The sequence below is a fragment of the Myotis yumanensis genome, unplaced genomic scaffold, assembly GCF_028538775.1.
Source record: "Myotis yumanensis isolate MYYU_CA2020_CCGP unplaced genomic scaffold, mMyoYum1.0.hap1 SCAF_4, whole genome shotgun sequence".
Taxonomy (NCBI): Eukaryota; Metazoa; Chordata; class Mammalia; order Chiroptera; family Vespertilionidae; genus Myotis; species Myotis yumanensis.
The window spans coordinates 99,012,215-99,026,599 of record NW_027223755.1 but is presented as its reverse complement, the minus strand read 5'-3'; the positions used below and the strand labels follow the sequence as shown (position 1 = coordinate 99,026,599).

At 42.3% G+C, this 14,385-nt stretch overlaps 1 protein-coding gene across 5 annotated transcripts in view; it reads right to left on the bottom strand.

The window, feature by feature from the left end:
* GLYR1 (glyoxylate reductase 1 homolog) overlaps nucleotides 1-14,385 on the bottom strand; it is a 50,000-nt gene that overhangs the window by 35,459 nt on the left and 156 nt on the right. For 2 of the 5 annotated variants that reach the window (XM_070413053.1, XM_070413054.1), the window contains exons 2-5: nucleotides 13,421-13,457; nucleotides 12,432-12,511; nucleotides 2,602-2,740; nucleotides 1,799-2,041 (exon numbers count right to left, since the gene is read on the bottom strand). In XM_070413053.1, the coding sequence (XP_070269154.1) occupies nucleotides 1,799-2,041; nucleotides 2,602-2,740; nucleotides 12,432-12,511; nucleotides 13,421-13,457 (499 nt within the window). Of the gene's footprint in view, nucleotides 1-1,798; nucleotides 2,042-2,601; nucleotides 2,741-12,431; nucleotides 12,512-13,420; nucleotides 13,458-13,982; nucleotides 14,135-14,385 lie in introns of those variants that run through there. The other 3 variants (XM_070413056.1, XM_070413057.1, XM_070413055.1) reach the window with 2 other exon arrangements.

Genomic DNA, 14,385 nt, shown 5'->3' with positions numbered 1-14,385 from the left:
GCTGAAAGTCCTCTTTTGACCAATCATTATCTCGGCAACAAGACGCAAATTACACTCAAAATCATGTGTGGAATTGTTCCAATTTTCAGGTTCGGAATCACTTGAAATTACTATTTTTCGCCTTTTTGAAGGAATAACTATATCACTGCCCCTGTGAAAGTTTTCATCACTTTCACTTGGAATACCTGATAAATTGTCAGCAAATATATCCAGAATTTTATCATGTTCTTTGTCACTATCCATGGTTACTGAGCACTTTAAAAATATCAAATTGATATAAAGTTATTTTTATTACTAAAGACAAGAGACTAATCACTTTCAATTCCTTTTGTAATTTTTAACATCAGCAAATGTGTCTCTCTAAATGACAACAATGGCCCTAGCCAGTTTGGCTCAGTGGATAGAGCGTTGGCCTGCTAACTGAAAAAGTGCTGTCAGGGTGCTTTGTGCCCAGAGTATATTCAGTTTCACAGTATAAGGGAAGCATCGCCACCCAGGTTTGATTTGGGTCAAGGGTACATGCCCGGGGTTGTGGGCTTGATCCCCAGGGGGGACTTGCAGGAGGCAGCTGATCAATGATTCTCTCTCATGGATGTTTCTATCTCTCTCTCCCTCTTCCTTCCTCTCTGAAATCAATAAAAAAATAAAGGACAACAATGAAAAGCTGAGAATTCTCGTGATTGGCCACAAGCCTTAGAACAGAGAACATGAGGAGTCTCATGATTCGTCCGCAATGTGTTAAATTCTCCTCCCTTGGCATCCAACACTTGACAAAAATCATTACAAGGAGAGAGATATGTTATTTCTCGATTATTTCATTTTGCTAACTTCTTCCCACCCTGAACTACAGGCACTCTTACTACAAAGCTAACTCCTGCCCTTGACTCTTCTCTCTCCTTTACTTTCCCAAACATAAACCCCATCTCATCTCATGGATCCAACATTCTTCCTACACATTTGCTTCCCACGTCTACATTTATGTCCTGCAACTCCAAGCTGCCCTGGTGGTCTAGGCATCAGCTAGCTCCTCTCGACCCCTCTGCTCTTAAGAAAGGCCTCACCATTTCCCCAGGCACAAACTTGAAATCATCTCTCTTTCCCTTTTCTCATTCATCCCTTTTATAACCAGTTGCCAATCTTATAAACTCTTTCTCTGAAGTGCCTCACATAGTTACTTTCAATATCCCCTTAGAATAGCTCCTTATGTGAACACACACCTGGATTAGCCTTCTAATTGACTTTGAGCCTTTCTTCTCTGCCCTCCATGATTACTAATGCACAGCTTGGAGCACACCGCCACCTCAATACCCAGCTCAAACAACTTTATGGCCCTCTACTGACTTCATGACAATATACCACCACTTAAGTAGACCATAATGCTCTCCACAATCCAGTGACAACCTACTTTTATCTCTCTGCTCTCCTTCCTGTCCTCTCCCTGTACTGAGAATAACCACACTGACATTAAGCCTCACGTGAACTATGCCCTCCACCTCTGGAATGCCTTTTCTTCTTTCTTGCTACGCCCTTTCCAGTGCCAGCCCTTGCACACTGCTCAGGTGGACCATTCTTCTGACTTGAGCATTTAGTTGAATGCATGGTTCTTTGCTGCCTTGTGTTCCTATTTCACACCTGTGCAACCAGGCGGCATATCTCCCCTAATCTGCAGGATTCTTTAGAACAACTCTTAGTACAGGACTCTACGTTCACTCAATGAACTGAACCATATTGTAAAGCTCAACTCTGCTGCATACAAAAGAAAGTTACTAATCCCAGAAGCTGCAGAGATAAAACAAACCTTCTCATCCTTTGGGGGCCGACCCCGTTTCCGGGGACTCTGCTCTTGGGCTCTTTTCAGAGGGGACTTGGAGCCTCTCTCTGAAGAGCCTGATGACACCCTCTTCTTTCCTTCTCCCATGTTCTTCTTCACCTTCCCTTCAGACAGGCTAAGCTTGCGCTTCTCATCACCTGAGTTTGGCCTACTTCTCTCCTCACTGGAATTACGCCGATTCTTGTCATCAGCAGAATTGTGGGATGATGTCTGAAAGTTTAATAATAATAATGATAACCACCACAATAGCCGCTGCCATCACCACCACCATTTACACGAGCCATGCCCTATGATGAGCACTTTACATGCATTATCTGCACAACGACCCTATGAAACAGGTCTACTGTCATGCCCACTTACACTTGAGCAGTTTAAAAAAAAAAAAGAAAATCAAGTCACTTGCCCACAGTCCCAAAGCTAAGAAGTAGAATTTACACCCAGGCAGTGGATATATCCCAGAGGCTGTGCTCCTAATCACTGAGCTATAAAAGGAGAAAAGACCTCTGCTGCATTCAGATACTTCTCATGGATACTTCTGAGTCCAAGTGACTTTCCTAAGAGCAACAATCTATTCCAGAAAGGTCAGCTGCATGCATGGAGCTTCAAGCTGATTACCAAAATGCTGATACCTCAGAATTGAAGTAGCTCTTTTTCTACTGGCATTTCATAAGAATAGAGTTTTGAATTAGGGTGACATTTAATCTGTTAGTTAGTATGCAAAAATAACCAGTTGGGCATTAGCATAAATTAAGAATCATGAAGTCTCTCACCTGGTCTTTCCCTTTGGCTCTCCTGAGGAACTCTTCCACAGCATCCACAGCTTGCTGGAATCGTTTTCCCTTGTTAATCTTTATCATTTCCTCCTTATGCGCATGGTATGGCTTTAGCTGTTCCACTTTGATCCAGGCACTAGCAGAAAATACACAGAGAAAGGGTATGATCCACACTGCCTATGCCAAAGTACCAAAGACCTCACCCTAGCAGAATGCAATGATCCATTTGCTTTCATTGGGCTTTGAACAGGCCTGCCATTTTTTCAAAACATATTATTGACCATTTCAAGCTCTTGAGCCTTAAAGTATGTTTTCTTGGAACAAGCCAAGCAGAAAAAGAAAAATCAGAATATCCTCCAAATGAAATCACTGTGTGATATGTTATTTCCACCCCTATTCACCTTCCTTCTACACCGAACCACACACACCATGCATGCCACTTGCTCTCAGGACAGAGGAAACCTGGAGCTGCTCTCCCATTTTTACCACACAGTATAGATGGCCACATATGGATCCCAGGAAATCAGGGCACCTGGAAGCATCGCCACCCGCAACAACCTAAACCAGATTGATGATCTGTCAATCAACTCAGAATCAGGGATATGAGGGCTTAGGAAATGCAACATCTAAAATCTTCTGCTCTTACAGATATTTGTAGCTGTGGAGCCTATATTTGTTCATAAATGACTGTATCCATGGCTACTAGACCACACAAAACATGTGACACATGGCTTGGAATGAGGGCAGCAGCACAAAGGGAGGCCTTCAAAAACAAGATTCTATTTGCGATTAAAGGTAGAAAAACATACTCTTCTAATATTTAATTTTTAATTACTACCATCCGTGCATAACATATGAAAGTAGAAAAAGCCCTCAATTGTCAATTCTGGAATATCTGACCAACCACACTTACCATCTGAACAATTCAGCCTCAGCTGACTTTCTGTGGTTTCCCTAAATGATATTCAGTTTCACAGTATAAAGGAGAGAATTTTATAGGTTTGGCAAGGTAATAGTTAATTTATATGTTGTACCTTGTAACACTCAAAGGTTTCACAGTATACCCTTTAGAAAAAGTGGGTCAGGGTAAGGATTTAGAAACTGGGCTACCACACTAACTTAAGGTTCTTTCTCTTGGAGAAAGCTATAGAATTTTCATTAATAACTAGAGGCTCAATGCACGAAATCATGCAAGGGGCTCAGCCCTTGCAGCCTCGGTCGGCCCTCTCAGCCCTGGCTTTGTCCGGAAGGTCGTCCAAATGGTTGTCTGAACGGTCCTTCTGCTATTTGGTCTAATTAGCATATTAGCTTTTTATTATATAGTAGGATAGTAAAAGTGCTAACCTCTGTACATAAAAATAGTGCTACCAACCCACCAACAGCTTTGGGTGTTGTGATAATGATTGTGACAGTGGGTCTGTACAAACACAACAGCCCTGCAACCATCAACTGGCAAGTGGGACAGCAAACCAGGCCTAGGCATGTTACCTATGGGTAAACAAAACTAGACAGAATGAATGATGAAACGGGACTCAGCCCTAGCTGGTCTGGCTCAGTGGATAGAGAGCCTAGGTCTGCAGACTGAAGGGCCCTGGTTTGATTCTGGTCAAGGGCACATGCCCGGGTTGTGGGCTTGATCTCCAGTAGGGGGCATGCAGGAGGCAGCCAATCAATGACTGTCATCATTGATGTTTCTCTCTCTCTCTCTCTCTCTCTCTCCCTTTCTGAAATCAATACAAGTATATTTAAAAAAAGAAAAAGAAAGGGGACTCAGACACTGGTCTCACTGCATAGAGCTTCCACTGGATGAGTAAGCAGGTAACTTTCTCGTGACCAATTCATTTTAAAATTTGAAATCTGACACAATGGAGCTAAGTGGGTCCGATCTATAGGAAGACAAATGGAATTAAATTTCAAACCCATAGTGTCTGGCAAGTATACCACTGAACTGACCTTCTTGCCTCTCCTCGCATGTATAGTGTTTCTAAGGACAGACCATCAGAGCAATCAGATACAAAGCCAGACACTCCCTGAAAAGCCAGTTAAGCTGTCATACCAACTGGTGGCTCAAACATGACACTAGTATCAGTAATGAAGCTTAAAAGAGCCACAGACCTCAAGACAGGCCTCTTCCTTTTTCTGAGCTTCAGTCAGAAGCTGAGAACTGCACAAGTTCCAGAAAAAAACCAATAGGGTGGTTCTGATGGAGCCCTTGAGATGGGACAACATACTCCAAGAATCCTAATTCCTAACTTCCCTCCCCATATTAATCTTTGATTCAGAGTAAGTGGAAGGGTAAGGCTATCTGGAGGAAGCACCAATAAATCCATGCCTATGTTTTTATTGAAGCATTTTACTGATTTCTGCCAGGAGAACAATATAGTAAAAATCCGTTTCAACCTGAAGACTGGCATTTGAGATAGTAAAGTGAAATTTTCCTCTATGATCATCTTTGAAAAGTGAAAATGGTTTGCTAAATGAACTGACAGCATAAATATGACTTTAAAAAGATAAATGCAAAAAGTTAATCTACTTAATCAATCAGTTGTTGGATAAGCATCCTGCCACATTAGTAAAACAGTAAATAAAAAGCCAGCCCGCCAGAGCCCCAGGAAGATTACTTCATGAAAGCAAATCAAACTGAAATCCCTTTGGCTGTCTGAATAGAATATTTTCTCTAAAGGCTGTAGTACTGCAAAACCCTCTCTGTATCCATAAAGAGGGTTTGCTTTTCAGCAGGAGCTTCAATAATGCACCACTCTCCTATCCACTGAGGCTCATCAAGCGGGGCTGGCATGCAACTGGTGCTCAATAAATAATCACAGGGTAAATGATGCCTTCCAGGCACATTCAGGGTGACTCTGGGTTAAATGTTATAAGGCATTAGTGGCCTTTTGTGGTTGTTGCATTTTTTTTTTTTTTAGTGACTGCTGTTTGTTTCCTTGATATAAGCTGTAACTTGTGATTTCCCTTATGTCATTCTCCCAATGCCTAGACGGAGCTGGACCTTTTCTGTCCACGTTGCTGTAGGTTGGGAAGTCATAAAAATCAAGCTTAGTCAAATTGCATCTAAAGCATGTGCCTTCCCTTTTATGTAAAAGAAAGTTAATTACATATTGTTTGTAGAAGTAAACACCTAAAAACAAAGTAGCTAGCGATCAGCAAGGTCATTACAAAGTACAAAATGGAAGGTCCCTTAAGATATTTGGCTAAGTGGAAAAAGCAAGATGTAGAGCAGTGTGTAGTATTCTACCACTTGTGCAAAAAAGAGGAAAAAGGCCCAGGCCAGTGTTGTAAAGTGGTCAGAGCATCGGCCTGTGCACTGAAGGGTCTCAGGTTCAATTCCTGATCAAGGACGCGTACTCGGGTTGCAGGTTTGCTCCCCACCCCTGGTCGGGGCATGTGCAGGCGGCAACCAGTTGATGTGTCTCTCTTACATCGATGTTTCTCTCTCTCTCTCCCCTTCTCTCTCCCTTTCTTTCTCTCTGAAAAGCAATGTGGGGATTAACCAAACAGAAACAAACAAACAAACAAAACAAAAAAGAGGAAAAAGGAATATGTAGCTTCTTGATTATACAAACATTATCTCTAGAGGGCTATGCTATAAAAAACAGTGATGACTATAGGCAGGGAACTGGGTGGCTGAGGGACAGAGATGAATGGAACCCTTTCATCGTTTATAGCTTGAGTTTTTTTTGGTAACTATAAAGGCGTACTATCTTTAAAAAACATCAAATCAATAAAGGCCTCTGCTGTAGAACAAGGGCTATTCTGACTGCCCAGAGGGTTTCCCCCATTATTTCCTTGTTTGTAAGGTTTCCTCAGGTGGGTAGTAACTGCCTGGATGCCTGTTAGATGAACTGTAGTACAGTCAAGAGCAGCTAACTTACCCTGGTATTCTGATATACCTCCTACAAAGTCATTTTCATTTGTGAATATAAACCTCCCACTTAGCCACCATCAGATTACACACTCCACTCAAAATGAATTTAAAAACATCACATTTTTTTGCCTTGACCGGTTTGGCTCAGTGGATAAAACGTCGGCCTGCGGACTGAGAGGTCCCGGGTTCGATTCTGGTCAGGGGCATGTGCCTTGGTTGCAGGCACATCCCCAGTGGGGGGTGTGCAGGAGGCAGCTGATCAATGTTTCTCTCTCATCAATGTTTCTAACTCTCCCTCTCCCTTTCTCTCTGTAAAACTTCAATAAAATATATTTTTTAAAAAACACACAAAACATCACATTTTTGCCCTGCTTGGTGTGGGCCGCAGGTTCAATTCCTCATCAGGACACATACCCAGGTTGTGGGCTCGATCCTGGGTCAGGGAGTGTATGGGAGGCAACCAATTGATGTTTCTTTCTCTCAAATCAATGAAGAATATCCTTGGGTAAGGATTAAAAACAACAAATTACATTTTCAAAAACTTCCATAATTCTGATCTGCTTTCCTCTTAAATTAAAATCATACCATGAAGCTACCATATTCAAGGTGCCAGTCCACGAACAATCTCAAACACCCTCACATATGTGTCTCAGACTTTGCACAGACACAATGAAATGACCTGGGTGGGGGTGGGGGAAGGAGAGAGAACACATACAAGCATAGTCCAAAGGTGAGGATAAGAAGAGGGTCAGAAAATGTGGGTTCGCTTCTCCATCTGGAATTGGTGAGTAGCACATTGTAAATAATTCCTAAGCTCCCCCCACTCCAAACCATTGAAAAAGGCTAAGTATCCCGAGGTATTAGAGCTTCAAATCCAAGCCATTCAGAAATCAAGATACCCCCCAAAACCATATACAACTCAAAAAACAAAACAACCAAGAACTACACACAAAAAGATAATTAAAAATTTCTCAGTTCATTTCAAGCAATGATTATCAGAGACATCAACAAAGTCTTGCAGATAAGATAAAGATTTTGGCCCTAACTGGTTTGGCTCAGTGGATAGAGCGTCAGCCTGCGGACTCAAGGGTCCCAGGTTCGATTCCAATCAAGGGCATGTACCTTGGTTTCGGGCACATCCCCAGTAGGGAGTGTGCAGGAGGCAGCTGATCGATGTTTCTCTCTCATCGATGTTTCTAATTCTCTATCCCTTTCCTTTCCTCTCTGTAAGAAATCAATAAAATATATTAAAAAAAAAAAAAAAAAGATAAAGATTTTGTTCCCAAAACTTGAAAACATTCCCAAAAGCTGGGTGAGATTTTCAAGCTGTGCTGTCTATATCAACGCCGCCAGCTGCATTTTTTGGTGCCATTTTCTATGATTCCAGTGCATGACACATGCTCCTGCCTCAGCCACCAAAGGAGTCACCTACAGGATGGGAGCTGTGCTGATGCTAGGTGAGAATCTACTTAGTGCTCTAGGATCACTACTGTCTAGCCCTGGCAGAAGGACACTGCTGGCTCAGTCAAAATATTAAGAGCAGGGGCCCTCACTCTCTACTTGGCTCAATTCTTCAACTATTACACAGTGTTACATGTAGTAAAAGTGGGTCAATCAGTTGCCAGGTGAAAAGAAAAAGGGATGCTTGGATGGTTCCAATCTGTTATGCTCTGAGCCACAGATTTTTCTGGAAGAATTATTTGAGTACTCAGACACTTCACACCCAGCCTGTCCCACCTTCTATCTGGCTTGATGTAAAAGTACCTCAGGCTGACATCTATGACTTAAAATCCACAAATCTCCTGCCTCTCAGTTTCCACATCTACCAGTATAGATGGAAGTTTCTGAAAATGTAATTTTTGTTTCTGTTGATTTCGAGCACCTACAAACTAAATAAACTCCCTTCACTCTGTCATCCACAGTCACTGACCAAACTTGTAAACTCTGAGCTCAGTTTCTCCTCTGATGGGCAGCCACCTGTCCAAGATGGGCCCTCATGTGCCTGAGATTAATCTTTGGTTGTGGCCACCTGATAGAGTTGACAAAGTTATGTTAAAGTTATTTTTCCCCTCTGTATTTCCATGAAACAGAAAACAACTGTGGGCAATTCCCATTGTGGTCATCCAGCCTTGGAGAGTCGAATCCAGCCATCTTACTAAGTCCTTCACTTCACAGGGGAGGCTGGTTAGGAAAATCTGGCCCTCTCTTCCTAACAGTGGGATGTCAACAAAATAGATTAGAAGTTTTGGCAGAGGAAGGGAGAAAGAAAAACCAAGTTTCTAAAAGACTGAAATCATTGTTTATCTAAAGGAGTTACTCTTTTTAGAAAAAAATGTGTTTTTATTGACTTTAGAGAGAGAGGGAGGATAGAAAGATAGAAACATTGTCTGCCTCCTGCACACCTCCTACTGGGGATCAGGCCTGAAAACTGGGCATTTGCCCCGACCAGGAATCAAACCAGTGACCTCTTGGGGCTCATGGGTTGACGCTCAACCACTGAGCCACACCGGCTGGGCTCTTTTTACTCTTTAATAAAGGTCCTTGCTAATGTAAAAAATCCCATCTCTATATATTTTCTCCATAAGTAGTATGTCAGTTTTGAAACTGAATACCTGTAACTGAATCCTATATTCCTCAGGAGTACAGGAATAGCCCCACTGGGTCAGGCCCTGTCCACCGTGGTCAGTGCCTAATCACCAGAGAAGCCTCCATTCTAGAATGTGCCTGACATCAAGTATTAAAGGTGAGGTAGAGACCAGCTTCTTCTGTAGCCCTTATGACTTTGCCCTTCACAAAGCAGTTCTCATCCCTAAAAAGTTCACTTGCATTTCTTTTCTAAACCACCTCTTAAACGTTTGTTTCATATTGTACTCCTTATACATGTCTTAAACAGTCCTATGTTTATTATACTCATGGTGCCCCTTGTTGAAACATTTGGGAGGTTTATGAACAAGTCAGTGTTTACCTCCTTACGGTCACTTATTATTTCATCAATTTGGATTGTGCTTTTTTCAGCCTTTGCTTTTTCACATTAGAGTCCTACTCTTTTGTCTGATTTGGTCCCCTTTCCAGATCTTGACAAGTTCCTCCTCCAAATCCCTTTGGGAGCATGGAATGGACTGTACAAGTACTCCTGGAGATGCACACTATAGTTTTTACATAAAGATGGGAGGATGTAAAAATAAGAAAAAATAAAGAAAAAAGGTGGAACAATGTATTGCTTTGTGTTCAAAGCCTTTTTGGTTAGAAGAGCAGACCTGCTGATGTCCTTAGGAATCTCCAACTTTCAGGTGACTTTCTTTTCAAACACAGATTCTCTCGCTTCTGGGCAGTCTGTGTCTGTCTCTTTCACATTTTCCCTACTGAAAGCCACCTGCTTCTTACCAGCTTTTTCTTTTGTAACAAGAGATCTATACCCTAACCTGATGTTTGCTGAACACCTGCTGTATATACCAAAACCACACTATGGTAAATGATGCTACTTCTTTGTACAAGGTCGGGAGTATTTTTTCTTACATGTAGATAAGAATGTAGAGTCCTAGAAAGATGAACTTGCCCAAATCAGAGTAGGTGAAACTGGTATATGAATGCATGTTAGGCTGGTAACAAATCTAGTGCTCTTTCCCCAAAGTAATTCACTGCTCCCCAACAATCTGGAGAGTTCACCCTCAGATAATATAAAGATACTAAATAAAATCTGCCTTAACTGATCACTAAGAACCCTCCTCCCTTCAGAGAAGTGCTGTCGATCCTTACCCTTGTTTTCCTTTTACGGAGTCAACTGCCTAGCCACAAAAAAAAACATGTTAGTCCTACAATGTCTTAATTTTGAAATAGCTTTTTATATGGAACTCTATCAAGGAAGTTTAAAAAGCTTAAAGATATTAAATCTAGCAGTTTCCCTGTATCCATTTGCTTATGAATCCCTTCAAAAAACTTTAGCCAATTAGAAATCACATCATCACCACTACTGACACCATTAGGTTATTTTTGCATTCAGTAAGTGCATCCTTTTCATTGGCTTCACTTGGTTGCCTGTTGAGCATGGCAATTCACTCAACTCCAATTTTCTGTGTTTTATCTGTAGTATTTCTTATACATAAGGACTACAGTTTACTTTTTCTAAACTTCCAGAACTTTAAAAAACATTATCATAAAAACACAATGACTTTCAGGCTTGCTGTAATCTGATTAAGCCCCCACTTTCTATGAGTTCTCATTTTCCTTTCATACTTGGTTAGCTAAACAAAGAAGTACACAAGTTAGGCCAACCATATTGCCTCTGTCATTCCCAAGCACAAGTTCTTTCCTTTGTTAAGGATATTTTTTCCACTGATTTTTAGAGAAAGTGGAAGGGAGGGGGAGATATAGAGAGGGAGAAACATTGATGTGAAAGAGACACATCAATTGGTTGCCTCCTACATGAGCCCCAACCATGGCCGGGGGTTGAGCTTGCAATGAGGCACATGCTCTTGACCGGAATTGAACCCAAGACCCTTCAGTCCACGGGCCAACCCTCCAACCACTGAGGCAAACCAGCTAGGTCCCAAGCACAAGTTCTTTGCCTTAGATGGGGAGCCTCTCTCTGCCCACATATCCAACTAAAAGACCAGTTATTTATAGAATCCAATGCCTAGAATACCCTTACTATTCCTGCCTACACCAACTCTATCCATCCCGAGTTTGATTCAAATTCCATCTCTTACATCAGCCTTTGACCTGGCCATTCTCCACTGATCTCTATATATAGCCTAGAGCCCTTTAATAATTATCTGAATCACTCATTCTGCACTTAACCCCATCTTAAATGTTTATGTCTTTGTCACCTGAGTTCCTGGGAGACGGGCACCACAACATTCGCTTTCCAAGTTCCCTTCGGTGTCAAGCAATTCGGAGTGTGGTTGTACAATCAGCACTTGTTTTATGCATCAGGATAATCTTTCTTGTGAAATCCATGGCATACCAGAACATTCTCTCTTCCAGAGTGTCTCTGGCTCTCACAGCTCCAGGATAGTGACCCCTTTGAAATATTGCCATCAAAAGGCTGCTAAGTTGGTTTGTAACAGAGAACTGGGGCTGGGTATATCAGTATATCTGTATGATGCCAGGCAAACGCTAAATCAAAATGAGTAAGCACTCTGACACATAAACTCCTGAGCAAATGAAGAACACTGTTTATAAGAGATTTTCCTATGGAATATTATATCTTGCTTTCTAGGAATGTGTATTTTAATCATTGGTATTAAATTATCAGAAAAGTCACATTTTCCTAACCCTAAATTACATTTTCCTGTAAGAATCATAGACAGAAATATAACTACTTAAAGAAATCAAACCATCTAGCTAGACCTAGGTAATCAATTTGATGTAGTGATAAGAAAGTTAAACAAATCACTCAAGCAAATACATCTTCTTCCCCTCACTGTGCTTTCCTATCAAAGAATCTCAAATTAATGGTTCTGATTTCAATTCAGGTCTGGTTAAAAAGCATTACTTTTACAATATTAGAGTGAGCTATTCACTCTTACAAAAGAAAGCAGATTAAACAATTATTTTTATTAAGATAAATATTTTAATTTTCACTGTATACCTCATGCATGAGCCAAATGATAAACAGCTATTAACAGAGAACCAAATGTGGGCTTTATAAAAGGAACTGCCTATGGAACGGGTAAAGAGATGTGAGAAACTATCTCAATGTGATTATTATATTTAGAAGGTGGTGAGCCCTAGTTCTCACCTGACATTATTATTAGCCCAGGACAGTTCTGCAAGATAAGAATACGAATACCATCTTTTATCTAGGTATGAGGCCAGAATGATACGCATCCGTACAGACTATAGTAAGGCTGAACTAGGGTTCCTAGAATATTCTCAAAGCAGCTCAGACCCAGGGCAAAAGCTAAAAAAAGGCAAAGGGAAACTCTTGGTGAGTGCTACTCACTGATCCTCTGTTCCAAAAAACTTTACAAAGAAGCATTTCTTCCCACGAGGTTTCTTCAAATCCTTGGGTGGATTAACAATCTGGGGGATAAAAGGGGGGAAAAAAAGGTTTTTTTCCACAGCTCAAAGCTGGTAAGAAAAAAAAAAAAGGAATGTCTTAAAATAAAAACCCAGGGCCTAGAATATGTTTAGACTTGGCACTTTTCTACAGAAGTTCCCTGTATCAAACATGTAACAAGCACAGTGTTCAGTAGATAAAATTTCCTTTTTGAAATGGTCCTGTTTTAAAAGCAATTAAAATGAAGATCAACAGCCCCCCCCCCCCCCAAAGTGACCCTATAATCACTGAACAAATGCAAAGGACACTTTTGAAAATATTTCAAGGCAGGAAGAGTTGAGACAGGTAATAGTGACAATGAAAGTCAACTGAGGCACTGAAAATGCCATGCTCCAAAGAGACAGTCTAAGGCATTTCTTGGGCTCCTAGCAAGAATATATAAACAGAACATTTGGAAAGCTATGATGGATTGCCTCATGCAAAATTTGAAATGCCAACTTCTGCAAAGATGCACTGGAGCACCACATATGGTAACATGGAAAGAAGATTTAAACTGAGTTGGGACAAAAATACTTTGACTTTTCACTAACCTACATTTAGATTTCTCTCTTCCTGGAGAATTTATTTCCTTCTCCTTTTGTTAGATTTAAGTATAAAGCTAAATTCAAACTAGAATTGATTTCCAGAGTTAAAAGACTCCATCAAAACCATCTCTGATTCAAGAAATAAGCAATCACTGCAGATTAAATGACCTGATTTATATATTGGCTTTTCTAAATGAACTGATATTAGAGAAAAGAAAAATCTGATTGTCATTTAAATAGGCACAGTTTCATTCAAGGTTAGAAACTGAGGAGAATGCATCTGCCATTCGTCACCTCTTCAAACCCAACTTCAGACGTCTTCCTTTCGTTTAGTGGCAAGACACTCACCTTTCCCGGCCATGGAGGGTACCGGCCGAGTTTCCCCCTAGAGAAAACACAGAAGAGTCAGCATTTGCCCTGGAAAGCTTGTCCGCTTCCTGCAACCCACTCAACATGCTATTTATTTCCCTAAATCTCCACTTGCATCCTCCAGCGCCAGAACAAAAGCTGGCAAACAGGAGTTCTGAACTCCTGGCTTCCATGGATGGCCCCACAAGTCCAAACCCCTCAGAACTGGAATGCAAAATTGTACACATATGCGCAGAAGGTGTGTGCATTCTTCTGGCAACAAGGGGTACAACAAAACCACCGAGAGTCACTTGTCTAGAGCCTCCCCTGGGTGGGGGTGGGGGACAGTTTGCTCTGTAAACACAGACTTCCCCTCGCAGTCTGGTTCAGTTCACCGCGAGCCCAGTCCGTCCTGCCAAATGCTAATGGAAGCCTTCCTCCGGGTCAAGAAACAAGCTACGCAGCTAGAGAGGCGGCGACAGTCGGTCCTGGTTCGGGCGGTTGTCTGGGGCACAGAAGCGGACTGCGAGAGGCACACAAGAAGGTACTGGTCACTGCCAACCTAAAGGAGAAGTGTCCCCTCCATGTCTTCACGGGGCAGCGCCATCAGTCCGGTTTCGACACCCCCCGGCTGAGCCGCCCGCACAGGTCGGTTCCATCGCATCACGGGTTTTAACGGGCTCGCCCGGACGGTATGGCCCCGCGGGCTCCCCGCGAACCCCAGCAAGACCCAGAGGGAACCGGCGTCCGCGGCCGACGCCCTTCACAGTAACCGCCGGCGTCCGATCTGGAGCGTGGCTCTCTCCCGGGCGCCCTCACGGCTCAGAGAGGGGCCCATCACGGCCACCCTCGGACTTAGTCCCCGGGGGCCAGGCTGCCCCTTCCGCCCGGCGTCATTCGCAGCGCCGGCACCTCATCTCGGCCTCTCCGCGGCGTGGAGCGCACAGAAAAGCAGCTCCCCGGCT